Source organism: Equus quagga, chromosome 2 (genome assembly GCF_021613505.1).
Source record: "Equus quagga isolate Etosha38 chromosome 2, UCLA_HA_Equagga_1.0, whole genome shotgun sequence".
NCBI classification, from domain to species: Eukaryota; Metazoa; Chordata; class Mammalia; order Perissodactyla; family Equidae; genus Equus; species Equus quagga.
Window position 1 is genome coordinate 91878763 of NC_060268.1, and position 23422 is coordinate 91902184.

At 36.4% G+C, this 23422-nt stretch overlaps 1 protein-coding gene and 1 non-coding gene across 3 annotated transcripts in view; both read left to right on the top strand.

Moving 5' to 3' along the window:
* FANCI (FA complementation group I) overlaps positions 1-23422 on the top strand; it is a 92859-nt gene that overhangs the window by 43427 nt on the left and 26010 nt on the right. For both annotated transcript variants that reach the window (XM_046653253.1, XM_046653254.1), the window contains 7 exons: positions 1296-1476; positions 2920-3007; positions 13463-13593; positions 14079-14149; positions 15430-15544; positions 17598-17720; positions 22323-22391. In XM_046653253.1, coding sequence (XP_046509209.1) covers positions 1296-1476; positions 2920-3007; positions 13463-13593; positions 14079-14149; positions 15430-15544; positions 17598-17720; positions 22323-22391 — 778 coding nt within the window. The remainder of the gene's footprint in view (positions 1-1295; positions 1477-2919; positions 3008-13462; positions 13594-14078; positions 14150-15429; positions 15545-17597; positions 17721-22322; positions 22392-23422) is intronic.
* Positions 19530-19636, top strand: LOC124236564 (U6 spliceosomal RNA). The gene has a single exon (XR_006887795.1). It is a non-coding gene; the product is annotated as a U6 spliceosomal RNA (small nuclear RNA).

Sequence of the window (23422 nt, forward strand, 5' to 3'; positions counted from 1 at the left end):
AGTGCTGCTCTGCCTCTCAGGCCCAAGCTCCTCTACGCACAGATCCCATCCAAGAGCAGGCCTCGTCCTTGCTCGCTTCTTGGCATAAACTGAGGGTGCAGTGGGGCCTCGGAGAAGAAGGCAGAGAAGGATGCTGTGTACCCAACTGTTCATGCTAGGGTATCCCAACCAGTCACCACATAAGTTGTCCCAGGGTTCTTTCCAATTCCCAAGGTATCTGTCCTTGGTATCTGCTTTTGGAGCCACCCCTTCATTTTGCACTATGTGGTCTGTGGCTTCCTCTTTCGTTCTTATATTCCTTTCAATTTTTAAGGATTCTTCATAATTTCTAGTCAGTCAAAAACACCTCTTATTTTTTCACATTATTATGGATCGTATATATACACCATATATAGACATGTACACATACAGGTGTGTGTATCTTTTCATTTGTAGGTATTTAGGGTAGGAAGAATGGAGCATGTGTTCAGTCTGTATGCTTGATCTCAGATCTCCAGAGTGTGAATATTAATAAAATATGCTGAAATGCTATGAGAATCTATTCACAACTCTCTCCTTCATTCTTTGGTGCTACATTATAATTTGTTCCTATTTAACAGATAGATCTAATGATATAAAGGTTATTATATCACTTCCACTATTGTGGGTAACATAAAGTGGTATAAAATCACGAAGGATTCTGTTGCTTTACAAAAAGTTATTTGTAATTTTAGCTCGTGCTTTTGAAACCAGATCATTCATCGATTCATACTATAGATATGATATGACTATATGAAGATATGAATATAAATATTCCTACTATAAATATTTACTGAATGCCTTCTATATGCCAGCCTTGAGCTAGGCAATATGGGTAAAAATATGACTACAGTATGGTCTCTGCCATAGAGAATCTCAGTCTAGGGAGGGAGGCAAACTTGGAAGCATATGTGTAAGTGGTGTTAGTGTCATGGGGGGAATAGAAGAAGCAGCAATTAACTTCTAGTCATGAAATCTTGGATGGAAATCTCTGATGGTGAGTATACTGAAATATTCCAGTTTCTTCTGTATATTTTTGAATATTCTGTAGTTTCTGGATTTTCCCAGTGTCCTGTCTGTCAATGGAGATTGCTGCCTACATTCCCATTACTGGGAATTTCAGAATTCTGCCAGATAAGGATGCATAGAAAGAAAAAGTTCACTTGAAGAGTTTTGGTTATCCAGGTCAAGTTTGGGAATGTGTAACATGGCAATGAATATAAAGGTAAGGTATCTTACTAAGTTTTTATTTTTAACTAAGCTTTGTTTTCTTGCAGTGTTCATAGTTGGGATCATGTTACTCAGGGCCTGGTAGAACTTGGCTTCATTTTAATGGATTTATATGGGCCAAAGAAGATTCCTGATGGAAAAACCATTGAAACCAGTTCAAGTCTTTCTAGAATGCCAAACCAGCAAGCATGTAAGCTTGGAGCTAATATCCTGTTGGAAACTTTTAAGGTGAGACTTGAGTTCGGCAAGCATTTCCTAATTTTGTGAAATTCTATTATAAATAAGGCGTAACATTTGCCTGGGAGTTTGGGGGACAAGGAGACTTGAGTGTGTAGCAGCTTCTGGGGACAGAGATTGGGATAGTGATTGAAGTTATAGATCCAGTTTGATGGAATTCTTACTTTCTCGTCCTTTATTTATATGAGTTTTTTATTCAGTCTAATTTCTGTTCTGACTGTTTCTTAGAAGTTTGAATATCAGTTAGCTTTCCCATGATTTCCTCTTCTTCCTCCAACAGTAAATTATTTGTTGTTTGTTTTTTTTTTCTTTTTAATGATAGTCCCTTATACAAAAAATAATCTTTTAGGTCACTGTAGTACCTCAAGCTTAAAAAATCATGCTTATTGGTTCATTGTTTTTGAGGAACCCCAAATGGGGAATTTACATTTTTTTAATTCATTGCATATTGTGACTATCATCTCAGTCTTAATTTCTGAAACAGCTTTCAAAACTTAATTTCTTTTCAAGTAGAAAAAAATGCTAGATCATATCTGAGGCTAAACAACCTTGCTATGCTAGTGGTTCCTTTAAGTCATCTTCTTGACATTTAACTGTTAAGGTAGCCGCACGCCAGAAGTGTCTGCTGAACATGTTCTTGGAGACTAATTTCAATGTAAATCTAGTGTTCTGATCCATAACTAGGACATGAATGCCGTATCATAGTCCTTGAGTGTGTATGTCTGTTAGGTGATATAAGTGACTCTTCCTAACAGTAATCTGGCTAAGAACATTCTTCGAATAAGAGACTTTAGTAGCTTTTGTTTTAAATTAATCTTCCTTAAAACCAGGGAGGTTCCATTTGATGTCCCACATGTGTTGGCTTTGTCACAGTATCTGTAGAGCATATAATTTACTACCAATAATCTGTTAGTCTGAGATCTGAAAGAAATTATACTTCAAAGCAATCAAGTTCAGGTAAGAATTTTACTAGAATTCAAGTGAAAATTCAAAAGTCTTTTTAGGCAACTGCTGCGCTTCTAGAAACTGAGGAAGAGATTGGTGAACATTTTTTAGGTTTCCAGAAATTTTCATAGACTTTTAAATTTTAACATAAAAGTTAGGCATCCTGTCAGACATACCGATGTTGGTGTGTAGTGGATGCCTAAGTAGAATTATTCCACTTTGGAGCTGGACCTTTTATGGAGCAGTACTTTCATGTGATCTCTCTTTTAGGCCAACGGACATGGTAGTTTGCCCTGCTAATGAATCATCTGAGCACAGAATGAGGGTAGAGTTGAGTGATTCTGTCTTTCCAGATGATTCACATTATATTTGTCTTTGAAATAAACAGTCAAGTTTTACCTGTATCCAATTTCTGCCTAACATGCATTGATGCCACTGTAAGCTGAAGGTCACCAAGGAATATTTTACTGGTTCTTCTGTTGTTTTTAGATCCATGAGATCATCAGACAAGAAATTCTGGAGCAGGTCCTCAACAGGGTTGTTACCAGAGCATCCTCTCCCATCAGCCATTTCTTAGGTATTGGACTTTGAAAGGAGGATAAAGTTCTCAGGAATATTTTAATTTAAATGTCATAATGTTTTGGTCCTGGAAGAAAAAAAACTTTAACGATACGGTAGTTTAATGCAATATCTTTGATTATGATGCCAGTAAAACGTAAGTCTGTGTATATTGTCTATGGTTGGCAGGAAGGAAATGAGCATATAATTAATGAGTGAGACTTCTGTCTTGCATCAACTTTCTCTCTGTCTTTTGTTTGAATACTTCTCAGATAAGTGCTGTCCTTCTGCTACACTCATTAACCTCCTATTCTCTTAACCCTGGACATTCTGACTTCAGTACTTGTCTCTTTGGTGACTTCTGAATTTGCTGTTTTAACACATATCTCCTAATGCCCAAATCCACTGGGTTTTTATAGTCACCAAGTTTCTTAGTTTCTCTGTGATTTAACACTGTTTACAACTCCCCTGAAACTTTCTTAGATAGGTTCCATGATAACTGTAATCATTTGCTTCTTATTCTGCCTCTGATCAGTTTTCCCCTTTCTCCTTTAGAGCTTTCTTTTCTTTCTTCTACCCTTTAATGTCAGGGTTTTGCAAAGTTCAGTACTTGACACTTTACTTTTTTTCTTTCTGTTCAGCTTTATTGAGGTGTAATTGATGCATAATAATCTCCACATATTCAAAGTATAACAGTTTGACGACTTTTGACATGTGTATACACCTGTGAAACCATCCCCACAGTGGAGATGAACATATCTATCACCACAAATGTTTCCTAGTGCCTCTTTGTAATCTGATCCTTCATCCCTCTCTTCCTCCCCATCTCCCATCTCCAGTCTGGTCGCTTTCTGTCACTATAAATTAAATGCCATTTTTTGAATTTTATATAAATGGAAGCCTACTGCATGTACTCCTTTTTTTTGCCTGGCTTCTCTCACTCAACATAATTCTTTTGAGATTTTTCCAGGATTTTTGTGTATTTCAATAATAGGTTCCTTTTTATTGTTAGTAATATTCCATGATGTAGATATAACCACAATTTGTTTATCCATTCACCTGTGGACGGGTTTTTAGGTTTCCAGTTTGGGGCTATCTCAAATAAAGCTGCTGTGAACGTTCATGTATAAGCCTTTCTGAGGACATATGCTTTCATTTCTCCTGGGAAGACACCTAGTAGTGGAATGGATACATCATAGGGGGTACATACCTACATACATGTGAGTCCATACATCATTAAACATACATAAATTTATGTTTAATGGTTTAAGAAACTGCCAGACTGTTTTCCAAAGTGGTTGTACCATTTTAGATTCCTACTAGCAGTATTTCTGTTTGCTTCACATTGTGACCAATACTCGGTATGGTCAGTCTTTTAGTCATTCTAATAGGTGCGTGACGGTATCTCATCATGGTTTTCATTTGCATTTCCCCAATACTGAATGATATTGAAGATTTGCCATGTTTATTTGATATCTGTATATTACATTTGGTCAAATGTTCATGTCTTTTGTCCATTTTTTAAAATTGGGTTGTTTGCCTTCTTATTACTGAGTTACTATAAGAGTTCTTTATATATTCTAAATACAAGTCCTTTGTCAGATACATGTTTTGCAAATGTTTTCTCTCAGTGTGTGGTTTGGCTTTTACTTTTTGTAACTGTTGTTTGAAAAACAAATATTTTTAATTTATCAATTACCAATTTATCAGTTTCTTTTTATAGTTCCTGCTTTTTGTGTCATGTATAGAAAAATCTTTGCCAAACGCAAGGTCACTAAGACTTTCTCTTATATTTTCTACTAGAAGCTTTATAGTTTTAGCTCTTATACTTAGACCTATGATCCATTTCTGTTAAATTGTGCAGGCCTACCTTGGAGATATTTCAGGTTTAGTTATAGACCACCACAATAAAGCAGATATCGTAATAGAGTCACACAAATTTTTTGGTTTCCCAGTACATACAAAAGTTACATTGACACTATACTGTAGTCTGTTTAGTGTGCAATAGCATCATATCTAAAAAAACAATGTACATACCTTAATTAAAAAATAGTTTGTTGCTAAAAAATGCTAACCATCATCTGAGCCTTCAGCCAGTCATAATCTTTTTGCTGGTGGAGGGTCTTGCCTCGATGTTGATGGCTGCTGACTGATCAGGGTGGTGGTTGCTGAAGGTGGGGGTGGCTGTGGCAATTTCTTAAAATAAGACAGCAATGAAGTTTGGTGCCTCAGTTGACTCTTCCTTTTGTGGATGATTTCTCTGTAGCATGCAATGTTGTTTGATAGTATTTTACCCACAGTAGACTCCCTTTCAAAATTGGAGTCAGTCCTCTCAAATCCTCCCTCTGATTGATCAACTAAATTTATGTAATACTCCAAATCGTTTGTTGTCATTTCAACATTCTTCATAGCATCTTCACCAGGAGTAGATTCCGTCTCAGGAAACTGCTTTCTTTGCTCATCCATAAGAAGCAACTCCTCATCTGTTAATATTTTATCATGAGGTTATAGCAATTCAGTCTCATCTTTAGGCTCCACTTCTAATTCTGGTTCTCTTGCTGTTCCCCCACATCTGCAGTTACTTCCTCCACTGAAGTCCTGAACCCCTCAAAGTCATCCGTGAGGCCTGGAATCAGCTTCTTCCAAACTCCTGTTAATGATGATATTTTGATGTCTTCCCATGAACCATGATATTCTTAATGGCATCTAGACTGGTGAATCCTTTCCAGAATGTTTTCAGTTTACTTTGCCCAGATCTGTCAGAGGAATCACTGTCTGTGGCAGCTATAGCTTTACGAAATGTATTTCTTAAATAATAAGACTTGAAAGTCGAAATTACTCCTTGATCCATGAGCTGCTGAATGGATGTTGTGTTGGCAGGTGTGAAAACTAACATTAATCTTGTACATCTCCATCACAGCTCTTGGGTGACCAGGTGCATTGTCAATGAGCAGTAATATTCTGAAAGGAATCTTTCTCTGAGCAGTAGGTCTCAACAGTGGGCTTAAAATATTCAGTAAACCGTGTTGTAAACAGATGTGCTATCATCCAGGCTTTGTTGTTCCATTTATAGAGCACAGGCAGAGTAGAGTTAGCATCATTCTTAAGGACCCCAGGATTTTCAGAGTGGTAAATGAGCATTGGCTTCAACATCAAGTCACTGGCTGCATTAGCCCCTAGCAAGAGAGTCAGCCTGTCTTTTGAAGCTTTGAAGCCAGGCATTGACTTCTCCTCCCTAGCTATGAAAGTCTTAGATGGCATCTTCTTCCAATATTAAGCTGTTTTGTTTACACTGAAACCCTGTATTGTTTAACCACCTTCATTAATCTGGAGAACTTGCTGCAGCTTCTACATCAGCTCTTAATGCTTCACCCTCCACTTTTATGTTATGGAGACTGCTTCTTTCCTTAAACCTCATGAACCGACCTCTTCTGGCTTCAGACTTTTCTTCTGCAGCTTCCTCAGCTCTCTCAACCTTCATAGAATTGAAAAAAGTTAGAGCTTTGCTCTGGATTAGGCTTTGGCTTAAGGGAATGTTGTGGCAGGTTTGGTCTTCCAGACCACTAAAACTTTCTCCACAACAGCAATAAGAGGTTTTGCTTTCTTTTCTTTCATGTGGTCACTGGAGTAGCACTTTTAATTTCCTTCAAGAACTTTTCCTTTGCAGTCACAATTTGGCTAACTGGCACAAGAGGCCTAGCTTTGGGCCTACCTTGGCTTTTGACATGCCTTCCTCATTAAGCTTAATCATTTCTAGCTTTTGATTTAAAATGAGAGATGTTCGACTCTTCCTTTCACTGGAACACTTAGAGGCCATTGCAGGGTTATTAATTGGCTTAATTTCAATATTGTTACGTCTCAGGGAATAGGGCGGGAGACAGGGGAACAGCCAGTTGGTGGAGCAGTCAGAACACACACATTTGTTGATTAAGTTCACTGTCTTACATGGGCATGGTTCATGGTGCCCCAAAACAATTAAAATAGTAACACCAAAGGTCACTGAACTCAGATCACCATAACAAATATAATAATAATGAAAACGTTTGAAATATTGTGATAATTTCCAAAATGTGACAGAGAGACACAAAGTAAGCAAATGGTGTTGGAAAAATGGCACCAATAGACTTGCTCAATGCAGGGTTGCCACAAACCTTCAATTTGTAAAAAAGGGAATAAAGTGAATAAGTGAAGAGGAATAAAGCGAAGCACGATAAAACAAGGGCTGCCTCTCTGTGGTGTGAGGGAATAGGGTTCTTTTTTTGCACATGGTTATCCAGTTGCTCCAGCACAATAAGTCTTAAAATCAAACAGTGTTAATCCTTCAAATTTGTTCTTTTTCAAAATAGTTTTGGCTATTCTAGGTCCCTTGCATTTCCGAGTAAATTTTAGAATTAGCTTGTCAATTAGTAATTGAAAAAAAAACCTTCTCTAGTTTTGACTGAGTTTGCCTCAAACCTGTGGATCACTTTGGGAGAGAATTGGCATCTTAACAATATTGAGTCTTCTAATCCATGAACACAGTATGTATCTCCTTGTTTACAGCCATTTGCCACATAACGACGTTCAGAATGTATGACACTGGTTCCATAAGATGAGTACTACATAGCCTAGGTGTGCAGTAGGCTATCCTACCTAGGTTTGTGTAAGTGCACTCCATCACGTTTGGAGAACAATGAAAGCGCCTCACTATGCATTTCTCAGAACACGTCCTCTTCGTGAAGGAATGCATAATCGTATTTAGGTCTTTAATTTCTTTTAGCAATGTTTTCTAGTTTTCAGTGTGTGGATCTTGTGTATCTTTTGTCAGATTTACCCCTAAGTATTTCATTTTTTTGGCACTATTGTAAATGATATCTTTAAAATTTTTAGTTTCTAGTTGTTGATTGCTAGCGTGTAGAAATAGTTGCTTTTTTAATATTGACCTTATATCCTGCAACCTTGCCAAACCCACTTATTAATTTTAGTAGCTTTTTGACAATTCCTTGAGATTTTCTATGTAGAAATCACATCATCTACAAATCAAGATATTCCTAATATTAATTATTTGTCTTTTTTTTTAAATCAACCTGGCTTAAGTGGCTTGTCAATTTTATAATCTTTCAAAGAATGAGCTTCTGGTTTAAATTTTCTCTCTTTTCTTCTGTTTTCAATTTCATTAATTTCTGCTTTTTATTGTTTTCTTCCTTTTGCTTGCTTGGGTTTATTTTACTCTTTTAAGTGGTTGGAAAAAAATCAAAAGAAGATGATGATTTCATGACGTGAAAAATTTAGATTTCAGAGTTCATAAAATACAGTATTATTGGAATATAGCCATGCTCAATCATTTATGTGTTGTCTATCCTGCTTTTACACTATATCAGCAGAGTTGAATAGTTGTGACATACGCTATATGGCTCATAAAGCCTAAAATAGCTACTGTCTGGCCACGTATAGAAAAAGTGTGCCAACTTGTGGCCTGTTATTTTTATGTAGATGTGTATATTGCTTTTTTTTCCTTCCTGATGTTCCAAGTTCCCTTATGTTTGTGTGAAGGGTTTTAACTACAGAGTCAATTTCTTTAGTAGAAATAGGGCTACTCAGGTTATCTAAATTTTCTGGGTGAACTTTGGTAGTTTATGTCTTTTAAGGAATTTGACCATTTCATTTAAGTTATCAAGTTTATTGTCATAAAGTTGTTCAGAATATTCCATTTAACGTCTCTAGGATCTGTATTGATGTCTCCTTTCTTATTCCTACTGGTTATAATTTGTGTCTTCTCTCTTTTTCCTAATCAGTCTAGCAAGACTTACCAATTTTATTGATCTTCTCAAAGAACCAACTTTTGCTTTCGTTGAATTTCTCTATTGTTTTTCTGTTTATAGTTTCACTGATTTTTGCTCTTTTTTGTTTCCCTTCTCCTGCTTGCTTTGGGTCTAATCTATGATCTCTGGTTAGAAGCTTAGGTCATTAATTTGAGACCTTGTTTTTTCCCCAGTACAAGCGATACATTGTAAATTTCCCTGTAAACATTGCTCTAGCTACATCCCATGCATTTTGTTTTCTATTTTCATTCAGTTCCAAATACTTTTCATTTCCCTTGTGATTTGTTCTTTAACCCATGAGTTATTTAGAAGTATGTTGTTTAGTTTTCAAATATTTGGAGATTTTCCAGGTGTCTTTCTGTTATTGATTTCTAATTTGTGGTTATAGAAGATACTTTCTATGACATGAATTTTTAAAAATTTGAAACTTGTTTTATTAGAATATGGTCTATTTTGATAAGTGTTCTGCGTGCTATTGAAAGGAATAAGTATTCTGCTGTTATTAGGTGGAGTTTTCTATAAATCAGTTAAGTCAGATTATTCAAGTCTTCTATGTGCTTACTGATTTTCTATCTGCTTATTCTATTGAGAGGACTGTTGAAATCTGACTTTGTAGTTAAAGATGTGTCTGTTTCTTTCAGTTCAATCAGTGTTTGCTTCATGTGTTTTAAAACTCTGTTATTAGGAGCATCAGCATTTAGAACATTGTTATGTTCTCTTGGTTAGTTGACCCATTAATCATTATGAAATGACCTTTCTTGTTCCTGGGAATATTGTTTGTTCTGAAGTCTACTTTGATATTAATATAACTTCTCCAGCTTTCTTGCGATCAGTGTTAGCGTGGTATATTTTTTCATTTTTTTAGTTTTAACTTATTTTGATCCTTATAGTTAACATGAGTTTCTTAGAGACAACATACAGTTGCGTCTTACTTTTTTAATCCAATTTGATGATCTCTGACTTCTCATCAGGGCAGGTGTTTACATTTAATGTGATTATCATCTGGCTGTTTTCTATTTGTCTATCTGTTCTTTGTTGCCTTTTTTCTCTTCCTCCTTCTTTTGAATTGAGGGTTTTTTTTAATGATTCCATTTTGTCTTGCTAATTTGATTAGCTATACCTTGTTTTACTTTCTTTTGGGTCGTCAGGGTTTATGGCAGACATCTTTAACTTGCTCTAGCGGTATCCTTTACATCTAGTCTAAGGACATTGCAGCAGCTCTCTGCCATGTGTTATCCCTGCTCCCATGGCTTTTGTGCTGTTCTCATACATTTTACTTCTCTGTTCATTGAATTATATCTACATCATTATTTTTTCTTTAAACAATAATCTTTTTAAGAATTTTTAAAAATAAGAAAATGTCTTTTATTTTTACCCACGTGTTTACCATTTCTGGTGCTTTTCCGTTTGTGTAGACCTATCTAGGTTGCTATCTAGTACCACTTTCTCTGATTGCCTTTAACTTTCTTAGCCTGCCGATCTGCTATTGATGAATTCTTCATCATCAGAAAAATTCTTCATTTAGTTTTTGAAAGACATTTTTCTGACTAGGTTGACAGTTTTTTTCTTTTAATATTTTAAAGATGTTGCTCTACTGTTTTTTGGCTTTCATCATTTCAAACAAGAAGACTGCTTTCATTCTTATCTTTGTTCCTCACTATATAATGTCTTTTTTCTTTTAAGATTTTCTCTATCAGTGGTTTTAATCAGTTTAATTATGATGTGCTTTAGTGTAGTTTTCTCTATGTTTCTTGTGGTTTGTCAAGCTTCTTGGATCTGTTGGTTTATGGTTCTCATCAAGTTTGGAAAATTCTGAGGTATTATTTCTTCAGAAAATGTTTTCTGTCATCTCCCTCCCCACCAGCACATTCTCACACACACACACACACACACACACACACACACACACACTTTCTCTCTCTCTCTCCCTCTCTCTCTCTCTCTCTCTTCTGGGACTCCAATTACATATCACTTAGGCTGCTTGAAAGTTGGGTAGTCTTTTTTTTTAGTGTTTTCTACTCTGTGTTTCATTTTAGGTGGCTTGTATTGCTATCATTTCAAGTTCTCAAATCTTTTGCTCTGCAGTGATCTTTTCTTCTATTGATCTCATCCAGTAAATTTTTCATCTTTTGACGTTTGATTTGTGTCTTTTTCATGTCTTCCCTCTCCTTAACATGGTTCCCTTACCTTCTTTTTTTTTTTTTAAGATTTTATTTTTCCTTTTTCTCCCCAAAGCCCCCTGGTACATAGTTGTATATTTTTAGTTGTGGGTCCTTCTAGTTGTGGCATGTGGCATGTGGGATGTCGCCTCAGCATGGCTTGATGAGCGGTGCCATGTCCACGCCCAGGATCCGAACCCTGGGCTGCCAAAGTGGAGTACGCAAACTTAACCACTCAGCCAAGGGGTCAGCCTCATCCCCTACCTTCTTGAACATATGAAGTATGTTTATCTTAGATTTTTTAATGTCCTTGTCTACCATTTCTTTCATTTGTTTCATTTCTGATCTGTTTTTATTGATTGATTTCTTCGTCATCATAGATCATATTTTCCTGCTTTGCATGCTTTATAATTTTTGATTGGCTGGCATACATTGTGAATTTCACACTGTTGATTTGCTGGATTTTTTCCTTCAACTGTTCTTGTTTTAAGTGTCTTGGAAAACATTTAATCTTTTTGATGATTATTTTTGTGGTGTGTTAGGCAAAACCAGGTACCCTTTAATCTGGGGCTGACTAGGTTCCCCTACGGAAGCAATGCCTTTCTGAGTATTCAGCTTTGTATATTATGAAGTGTTTCCACTGTGGTTTTGTGAATGTGAACTCTTTCCTGTCCTTTGTGGCCTCTGAGGATGGATCTGCCTGCTCCTTGCTGCTGATTCTTTCCTTGGCTTCGGTGATTTCCTCACACATGTGCAGCTGACAAGCAAATGGAGCTCCCTGCGCATCTCCAAGGCTCTTTCCACGCGACTCTTTCTTCCTAGTACTCTGATCTGTGAATTGTGGCTGCCTTGGCTTTCCTGAATTCTCGACTCTGCCGCTTTAACTTTGGACCCTGTGTTTCCCTCTCTGTGCCGCTGCCTAGAAACCCTGTGGGCAGTAAGCTTGGGCAGTTACAAGGCTCACCTCATGTGTTCCCTTCTCTCAGGTATCATTGTCCTATACTGCTTGTTGTCTAGTGTCTGACAATTACTGTTTAATGTAATTTGGCCTTTTTTGTTGTTGTTTAAAAGAGGGAGGATAAATCTGGTCACTGTTACTCCAGCACGGTGGGAAGCAGAAGTCTCTTCCTCTTTTTATACTTTCTCTTACTTGTAGATATCATTCCTGTTTTCATAATTTCAGTTGTTGTTGTGGGCTTTTGTGGGAGCCATGCTCCCAAATCTTTATGTCCAGACTGTCCTCTTTCCTTAGTTCGTAGTACTTTCAATCCTGCTGGATATTTCCATTTAGTATTTTTTTTTTTCCTTTTATCTAAAATGCAGTACAGTTCCTTCAAACGAATTCCCCTTTCCATTGCCCTTATTTCTATTGTCTGAAACCCGGCTCTCCAAGTCCTGGAGGCTGGAATTCCTTTTTATCTTCTCAAACACACTTGGTACTTAAGTTCTCTCCTTCTTCCCTCATACTGTTACTTTTTCTTCTCTTTTATACCAGTGCCCCCCCCAACACCCATTGCCTACTTCCCAGTCCCTTGCATTTACACTACTGCCACAGCTTCCTGGCTGGTTCCTCTGCTTTCTCTTCTCTCTGCAGCCATTCAGCTTATACGTTGCCACAGATAAGTATTCCTAAAATACCACTCTAGCATTCAGAAACCACCAGTACTCTCTCTAATAAATTATCAGCTCTTTATCGAGCCACTTAAGGTCCTTGACAATTTGATCCAACCTACCTTTCCAACATTAGCGTCAAGTATTTATTTGTCTGAATCCTTCACCCTAACTCCACCAATTTCCCCGCTGTCCTCTGAGTATGTCTTACATTTACCTTTCCTGTACTTTTACTCATGCTTTTCCCTTTACATATGGTAGGCCTTTCTGGTTCTATATGCATCTAAATGTTACCCATCTTGCAGAACCTAGCTTAGACTTCTCCTCTTTGCTTTTCTAAAGCACACCAACTCATAGTGATCTCCTCTTTGAACTCCTATTTAAACTCTCTTTTACCATTTACTAGGCAATAAACTGGAATTATTACATACTTGGTATCGTTCTGTTATTTACTTCTTTTCATCCTTTTAAAATATATTTTCTTGACTTTCAACTAGATTAAAATTCTTGAAGGAAGAGAGACCATGTTTTCTGCATTCATGTATTCCTTAAAGGGCCATATCCTGCTTACACATGATAAAAGTTCATAAATATTTATTGATTTATTTTAGCTTGGACATATGAAGACATTTTGTGCTACTTGACTTGACAGTATAATGGGTTTCTTTCCTTCTTTCTTTCAGACAGGTTAATTTTTGTAGTCTTATACTATTGCAGAAGAAAGTTAAAGTATCCTGACCACTGAACATAGAAGTATGTAGAATATGTAGAAATTTATATTACAGCGTACTTAACTTGAGAAAGGAAACAAAAACCTTTTTACCATTTCTTTTGCCCGTATTTCTTCTTATTTGAGATATCTTTAGTTATTTGAGGCAACTCATTATAGATTGTGTTTTTCAGACCTGCTTTCAAATATCGTCATGTATGCACCCTTAGTTCTTCAAAGCTGTTCTTCTAAAGTCACAGAAACTTTTGACTATTTATCATTTCTGCCCCTTCAAACTGTACAAGGGCTGCTGAAGGCGGTGCAGGTAAGTCTTCTGACTCCTAAGGAGCTGGCCAAAACTGAGGTTGAACTGTCTAAGGGAACTCTGATGCGTTTCTTCATAAATATATATGTCTAAGAAATCCTATTTCCCTTGATTCTGAAACATAAAACTTTGTATTAAAAGGGCAGGAACGCTGAACCAGACTCTCTTTTCCAAGTTGACTCCCTCTTCATAGCACTATTTTCTCTCCTTTGACTCATTTTCAAGTTAGTGTACTAATTAAAAGGCTCTTAGAAAATTATTAATTGAGGACAACAGATTTAAAGGCATTCACAGCTAGTTTCAATTTAGTATTTAAAAATATACTATTGTCCTTATTACTAAGTGTAATAAACATTGAAATGTATATAAAACAGAACCAAAGTTCCTCATATAAGCCAAATGGTAACAGTAGCGTATGGATAGAAATGAGCTAAGGCTAATAAACAAACTTGTTCTCTTTTACCCCCTGATTCTTTCTCTTTCAGCCTCTTCTGAAAGTCAGCATGTCAATGAGAGACTCCCTGATCATCGTCCTACGGAAAGCTATGTTTGCCAGGTGTGTGGTAACCCTTGAGATCCCGGGAAGTCATGCTTTCTAATGCTACTTAACGTCTTCTCTGCCATCTCCTCGTACAACCTGTTCACAGTGGTCGTGCAAATTCCTAACCCAACAGAACACTTTGATCAAACGAGGCATTGTGCCAAGTGCTTTATCTCATTGAATTCTTAGAGCAACCCTATGAAGTGATTATTACAGCTCCCATTTTACAGATCAGAAAACTTAGCCTTAATATGTAAGTGACTTTGCAAAACTCAAACACTGGTTGGTGGTGGAGCTAGAATTTGAGCTTGTAATCTCAAGTACTCTGCTATACACCCCTAGAATAACTTTCAAGATATGGTTCCAGTGCAAATACTCTGAAACCGGAGCTGGCTACAATTCTGAAGAGGGAGACTCCTTAATTAAGAAGAAAACATTCAAGAAACTCCTTTTAGTGAATATTGGAATTGTCTAGTGGCTATAGACAAAATAAATTGTTGAGGGGTCTGAGTTTTTTTATTTTTGGCTTAGCCAATGCCTTCTGACCTCTCTTCCTTTATTTCTTAGTATATAAGCTAGAGATGATACTACTATCACCTAAAAAATATTATGAGACAAGTTAAGAGGTGGAAAGCATTTGGTACTTTAAGATACCCAATTACTACCACGTTAGCTATATTAGAGTGTACTCATGGGTATCCAGAAGAACAACTAGTAAGTAGCTGTGTACTATTATCCCTCTTCTAGAATTGACAGGTTTTTATTACTCCTTACCCAAAGGCATGTCTGATAGGCCAAGGTTATATGTTTTAGCATCTATAACATGAATCAATCATAAGCCTCAGTGAGATGAATGTATCATTTTTCTGGATGAAGGGTTCACAAGGCACCAAGCATGTACTCTTCTATGAAGAAGGGAAGTGCTCTTTCAGACACAGAGAAAATCAGTAATTTCCTTTGCTGTTTGTTACTTAGATTTGAGTTATCGGCCCATCTGAACAGCCTCTCAGCATTCTTGTTCTCATTCTCCACATAGACTTGCCAGCGGGATAGAAGAAAGTATAGATTGTGTCATGAGGTTAAGTAAATAATGAAAAAATAAGCTTAATTCACTGCTAATTGCTGTGAACAGCTAATTCTTTATTTTGACTACATAAGTGCAATTTATTTTGCTCTATGCTTTGTTGTTTATACATATTCCTTCTCTGTATGGAACTAAATGGATTTTTCTGACCCAGAGCCTATTCTTGTGAAATTAGTACTGTTTGTTAATTTCTCCTCTGTTCCTGAGGTAGCCAGCTTGATGCCCGAAAATCTGCAGTTGCTGGGTTTTTACTGCTCCTGAAGAACTTTAAAGTTTTAGGCAGCTTGTCATCTTCTCAGTGCAGTCAGTCTATCGGTGTTAGCCAGGTAAGGATTGTTCACACTAGCTTATACTGTGTGCAGTAACGCAGGAGTTGGTGATGTGCAAGCTGTTTTCTTCTACTCCCGTTCTGTTTGTAGAAATGATCCTGAAACTGAGAGGCTGATGATGATGATGATGATGACGATGACGACGATGACGATATCAGCTAACACTTATTAATGGCAAATTTGCTGTATGTTCAACTGTGCTATCCAATATGGTAGCCACTAGCCTTAGTATGGCTGTTGAACTGAATGCTTGATTGAAATGTGGCTAATCTAAATTGAGTTGTGCTGTATGTGTAAAATACATAGTGGATTTTGAAGACTTAGTGTGAAATAAAAGAATGTGAAATATCTCATTAATAATTTTTTATTTTAATTGCACATTGAGATAATATTTTTGAATATGTTGGGTTAAATAAAATATTAAAATTAATCTTACCAGTTTATTTTTACTTTTTAAATTTACCTACTAGAAAATTTAAGGTTTGTGGCTTGCGTTTGTGTCTGTATTATATTTCTGTTGGCCAGTGCTGTGCTAGACACGATGCTAAGTGCTTTATGTTCAGTATCTCACTCTTCACAATAATCCTCTGAGGCTGGGGACTGTTATTCCCATTTTTATTAGTTCATTTACACATGAACATCTATTAAAGCCTGTAATCTGAGAAAACAAAACTTTTTACAAAAATTTGGCAATCTGGGCTTTGGAGCAATAAAATTGTCTTCATAATTTTTTTTTTTTTTGAGGAAGATTAGTCCTGAGCTAACTACTGCCAATCCTGCTCTTTTTGCTGAGGAAGCCTGGCCCTGAGCTAACATCCATGCCCATCTTCCTCTACTTTATATGTGGGACGCCTGCCACAGCATGGCTTGCCAAGTCGTGCCATGTCTGCACCCGGGATCTGAACCAGCAAACCCTGGGCCGCTGAAGCGGAACGTGCAAACTTAAGCGCTGCACCACCAGGCCGGCCCCTGTCTTCATAATTTAAATTATTTACTATACAATTTATAAATGAGACATCTATATAACAATTTTGTTAGGAATCTTTATTGTTCTAGTATAACTGTACAAAACTTTCCTATAACATATGGTATAGATTAAATATTAGGAACTGGATATCATTTGTGTATTATTATCATCCCCATTTTTTTTCTTTTTTTTTGAAGATTGGCACCTGAGCTAACAACTGTTGCCAATCTTTTTTTTTTTTTCCTGCTTTATCTCCCCCAAATCCCCCCAGTATATAGTTGTATATTCTAGTGGTGAGTGCCTCTAGTTGTGGCATGTGGGATGCCACCTCAACATGGCCTAATGAGCGGTGCCACCAGGATCCGAACCAGCGAAACCCTGGACTGCCAAAGCAAAGCGAGCGAACTTAACCACTCGGCCACAGGACCGGCCCCATATTATCCCCATTTAAAGGATAAGAAAACTGAGACAGAGAGGTTAAATAACTTGCCCAAGGTGGTATAACCAATAAAGGGTAGAACTGGGATTTGACCTTAGTCGGTATTAACTCCCTCACTAAGACGCCTGTAGTAAAATTCAGGAGTTCTTGGTCTGTAATTGCTGAATTTATTATGTAAATCAAACAAGGGATGTTATTCTTTGTCATTTCCATTTCCAAACAAAAAACTACCTACTCGAAACCACTCAGGATTTTGTGGAAGCAAGAAGAGCTCGATTCTTCTAGCTATTGAAAATATTTAAGGAAGTTTTTTAGGCCTTTCAAAGTATATTATGACTACTGGATTCTAGTGGCATGAAATAATCTGTGTGCCTTCCTAAGCTGCTGACATTGCCAAGGAAAACCTTGGGGAATGGGGAAAAGTTAATTTTTTTAAATCTTTGAAAATTTTCTTATTCCACACCAGTATAAGAGTGACACTTAGCGTGGCCAGGTGATGATTATAATGTCTGCCTCGGTCCTAGGTTTTGGCCTATGGGGAATGCTAAGTCTAAGGTCTTTGATGAAGAACATAGGCTCATTTTACCTCCTTAAGGGCAACTACTTTGGTATGATAGACAAGAACTGGCCTCTCTTCCTTTCAGGTCCACGTCGATGTTCACAGCCGTTACAACTCTGTCGCCAATGAAACTTTTTGCCTTGAGATCATGGATAGTTTGAGGAGATGCATAGGCCAGCAGGCTGATGTTCGACTCATGCTTTATGAGGTAAATCAGCAGAACAAAAGGAATGTGGCACCCCCCCCCCCAAGCTAATAATCCTTTTTATTTTAATAATTTTTTTTCTGATTATGAAAGTACAGTAGATACATTCTTATTTGATGCAGTTAGGACCAATAATTAGTGATGGTTAGCCAGGAAGTTGTTTAAGGTGAGAAATCATAAAGAATAGTTGAAACATCTTTAAGTGTTGTATTTTAATTTGAAATATTTAAATGTACTATTTATTTGCTAGTCTTTTGTTTTAAGGCCAAATCTCTGTTGTGTTTGGTTTGGTTTTGGTTTTGAGTATGAGTCTGCCGTTTGGAACTTCTGTCTCTTAAACAAACCGTAACCTTAATTTATTGCTTATAATTTCAAGTTTTTGTTTACCTGTAAAGTAGGATAAAAACTTTAAGGCACTTCAGATACAGTCTGAGTATGGAAACCTTCTAGATGTATTCAGTTTTTTCCCTAACTTTTTATAATTGTCTTACCCCTCATTCACCAGAAATTGGTTTTAGAAATTTACTTTTATTTATTTAGTCTTTCTAAAACATCCACCCTAGTTTTTATAGGAACAACTTCTTTTTCATTTTGCAGTTGGTTTTCAGCAGTTACAGAATGTCTGAATAGATCACATAATTGTGACAGTATAATTAGCAAAAAGTGAGTGGCAGGTACAACTGCTGCCTCGAGATTGGCATATATTTCAGCCAGTGAGAACACATGTGCAGTCATGGAGGATATGCTACAGTCTCCAGCGTTTAGTTTGCCATGTGCTGCAGAATATGCATTTCATAGGTGAATGGAGAGCATTAGGTAACCTAGCAAGGAGATTAAGGGCAAGTCATTTCAGAGAATAGCTATTAGTTTACTTTCATTGGACATTTTTAAAATAACATTTATTGAGCTACAGTAGTTGCCAGGCACTGTACCAGACACTGGATTTTTCAGGCTTCTTGTAGAAAATATGAAAAATACAGAGAAATATTTTTTAAAATATTATTAACCCACAACTCTTATATGTATGTTTATGCAAAATTGGAATCATAAGATTTGTATATCTTTTATCAATATTATATTGAGCATTTTCCCATTTTATTAAATGTTCCTTGATACATAATTTGTAATGCTGAATAGTACTCTATGTATATAGTAATTTATTTGACTGTTTTAGTTTTGGACATCTCTGTTGTTTCTAGTTTTTCACTATGAGTGTTGTACTTGACTGTTTGACCACATTGCTAGGTTAATTAGAGCATTTTTAAGTTTATTGGCATATTCTGGCAAGCATTGAGTTTTTTTTAATCATTAAAAATATTTTTGTTCAACACCCATTTGTAATAAAAAAAAATCTCAACAACTCTTAGCAAACTAGGATTAGAAGGGAATTTCCTCAACCTGATAAAGGGCATCTCTGAATCCTATATCTAATAATGTAAATGGTCAAAGACTGAATGCTGTCTCCTGTGATCAGGAACAAGGATATTTGTTCTCAACACTTCTGTTCAACATTGTAGTGACGGTCCTATCCAATGCAACAAGGCAAGAAAAAGAAATACAGGCATATAGATTTGAAAGGATGAAGACAAGCTGTCTTGATTCATATACTATACATAGACAATACAAAATAATCTACAAAAAGTGAATTTAGTAATGTGGGATACAAGATTAGTAACCATGCAAAAATCAATTACAGGCATACCTCGGAGGTATGGCAGGGTGAGTTCCAGACCACTGCAGTAAATCAAATATTGCAATAAAGTAAGTCACACAAATTTTTTGGTTTCCCAGTACATATAAAAGTTATGTTTATTGCTCACTTTGGCAGCACATATACTAAAATTGGAACGATAGAGAGAAGATTAGCATGGCCCCTGTGCAAGGGTGACTCGCAAAATCTTGAAGCGTTCCATATTAAAAAAAAAAGTTATGTTTACACTCTACTGTAGTCTAAGTGTGCAATAGCATTATGTCTAAAAAAAATTTACATACCTTAATTAAAAAATACTTTATTGTGGGGCCGACCTGGTGGCGTAGTGGTTACGTTCGCCTACTCTGCTTCAGAGGCCCAGGGTTCGCAGGTTCAGATCTCGGTTGCAGACCTAGCACCGCTCATCAACCATGCTGTGGCAATATCCCACATAAAAGAGAGGAAGATTGGCACAGATGTTAGCTCAGTAACAATCTTCCTCAAGTGAAAACAGAAAGATTGGCATCAGATGTTAGCTCAGGGCCAATCTTCCTTACGAAAAAAAAGAAAAAACTTTATTGATAAAAAATGCTAGCCATCATCTGAGCCTTCAACAACGCATAATCTTTTTGCCAGTGGAGGGTCTTATAAAAAACATAATATCTGTAAAGCACAATAAAGCAAAGTATAATGAAACGAGGTATACTTGTATGTTTCTATTTACCAGCAATGAATGATTGGAAACTGAAATAAAGTAATATTTACAGTAGATAAAGTAAAACACCTAAGGATAGATTTAACAAAGTATGTACCAGATATGTACTCTGTAGACCTACCTCAAAATATTGCTGAGAGAAATTAAAGAAAAGCTAAATAAATGAAGAGATATACAATGTTCACACATGGAAATGCTCAATATTGTTAATACTTTAAGTCTCAAAAAGGTTTATAGATTCAGTGCATTCCCAACTGAAATCCCAGGGTATTTTTGTAGAAATTAAAACGATTCTAAAATTTATATGGACTATAAAGCACCTATAATGAACAAAAAGTATAAAGTCGGTTAATAGAGTTTTGACACAGATCCCAAGATAATTCAGTGGAGAAAGGATGGTCTTTTCAATGAACAGTGCTAGAAGAATTGTTCATGGTATTGGGGGTGCCCAAAAACCACGCCCATGTTTAAAGATTTCTCTAGAAGTACTCATAAAACTCAGCATATATTAGTTCTCATAACTAAAATTTATTATACTTAAAAGACACAAAGCAAAAAACAGCAGAGGCAAGAGGTGCTTAGGGTGCAATCCGAGGAAACCAGGTGCAGGCTTCTGAGAGTCCTCTCCAGGTGGGATTGCACAGGATGCATTTAATTCTTCTAGCACGTGAGTGTGACAGCACATGCAAAGTGTTGTCTACTAGGGAAGCTTACTAGAGACTTGGCGCCCAAGGTTTTTATTGGGGGCTAGTCACACAGGCACCCTTACTTAGCACATGCCAAAATTCTTAACTCCTGGAAGGAAATCGTATATTCAGCGTAAACCACATTGTTTGTACAAAAAGTTTAGGCACAGTAAACCTCTCTCACCATTTATGGCAAGTTTTATATTGGTGTAGGAACTGTTTACCAGCCACTAGCCAAGCGCCAACCTTGCAAGTAGGCCTCACTAAGGATAGCAGTCTCAGACCTGCTGCGTTAACTCTTTTCTGCACAGTCATCCATATGCAAAAAAAACCCATCTCAACCTTTATCTAGCTCCAAATTTTAAAAATTAACTTGGAAGGGATCATAAACCTAATTCTCTTGGGATTTTGCTGTTCATTTATTCATCAAAGATTTACTCAGTACATCACTAGTTTCTAAAAACTCTATTATTGATAATAAACACCTTTGTCATACTTGTTGCAAGTATATGCCAGATGGCCATTTGCTCTTTTTTAAATTATGATCTTTTTAGAGCTACAGAAATACTAATTTTTGGTGTTAAATCTATTGATCTTTTCCTTTGAGGCATCTGCTAATATTTATGTGTAGAGAGTCCATATCCTTCCAGTGAATATTTGCTAACATTTTCTTCTATTTTTTTATGCTTTCGTTTTTTATGTTTAGCTACTTAATTCATCTGGAATTTGTCAGGATATAATGTATAAGGAGCTAACTTTTTCCCCAGATTAGCCAATTGTTTAGACATTATTTCCTCCTTATGTGTACTAAGTCTGTTTCTGTTATATGCTATACCTTTATTTCATCTATAGATTTTTGTGCCAAGACCACAAATGTCTTTTATTATCATTATACATTTATAAAATATTTTTAGTACTTGTTAAGGCTAAGCTTCCTTTGTTTCCTTTCTTTAAAAAATTTTTTTGGTTTTTCTCACAGAAGAACTGTGCAATCTCTTTTCCAGGTTCCCAAAGGAAAGTTCTCCCCAGGATTTTAATCTGAGCAGTTTTTAACTAAGATAGGGAAATTTTGCATGGGAAGAAATGTTATAGTCATTCCCGTTAGGGTGCTTAGGGCCAGGAGGCATTTTTGAAGCACTGGAGACTGACTGACTGGAAGGAATGTTCTAAAAAGGAAGGTTGCTAAGGTAGGACAAGAGGAAAGAATGAGGGCCTAGGACATCCCTGACTGTGAAGGGGTCAAGTACTACGAAACCAGAAGTGACTTGTTTAAAAATTGTGAGGATTACAGTGAGTTTATAATTCAGTTCTTAGTGAGGAGAGGTCTCTTTTTAGCTTAGGCAAATAACCTAAACTTTCTGAATTGTTTCTCCCTCTAGCAAATATAGTCTCCATCTTTTTCAAAGAACTGAGAATAGGGTAAAGAAATATAGTGTTCTTTTAAAGTTAGGATTGTCCAAATCACTAGTATCTCTGTTAACGAACTTATTCGTTCTCTGTTTGATTCTTATTAGGGATTCTATGATGTCCTTCGAAGGAACTCTCAGCTGGCTAATTCAATCATGCAGACTCTGCTTTCACAGGTAAAATATATTTTTATGGATATAGAGAACAGATAATGAGGCATTGAAAGGCAATGTTGTTTTTCTTACTTTTCAAAATATAATAATATTTTATAATTATTATTATTATTATAGTTCCCCAAAAATAATTCCCAGCTAGTACACTGGTACATTGTTAACATGCCTAGGGTATATGATGTGGTTTTGGAGTTGCTTTTTTTTAGTCACCACTTATCTACCTGCCATATTATCATCTAACAGTTATCCCTCTCAGTTAACAGTCTACATCCTAAGTCAGAAGGACATTTTAAAGAACCATTTGTACAAGGGCTATCAGCAGCTATATCTGTTTTATTTCTAAAAGAAAAAAAAAGAGTAATCTGGAGTAAATGTAGCAAAATACTGACATCCGTTAAATCTAAGTGACCTACACACCATTAACACCAATGGACAGAACATCCAGACAGAAAATCAACAAGGAAATAATAGAATTAAATGAAAAATTAGACCAGATGGACTTAATAGATATATATAGAACACTTCATCCAAAAACAGCAGGTTACACATTCTTCTCAAGTGCACATGGAACATTCTCAAGGATTGACCATATTTTGGGAACCAAAGCAAACATCAATAAATACAAGAGAGTTGAAATAATATCAAGCATCTTTTCAGATCATAACGCTATTAAACTAGAAATCAACTACAAGAAAAAAGCAGAGAAAGGTGCAAAAATGTGGAGACTAAACAACACGCTTCTCAACAAACAATGGATCATTGAAGAAATTAAAGAAGAAATCAAATATTATCTGGAGACAAATGAAAATGAGAACACGACATACCAAATCATTTGGGATGCAACAAAAGCAGTCCTAAGAGGGAAATTCATCGCAATACAGGCTCACCTCACTAAACAAGAAAAAGCTCACGTAAGCAACCTCAAACGACACCTAACGGAACTAGAAAAAGAAGAACAAACAAAGCCCAGAGTCAGTAGAAGGAGGGAAATAATAAAAATAAGAGCAGAAATAAACGATATTGAAACAAAAAAG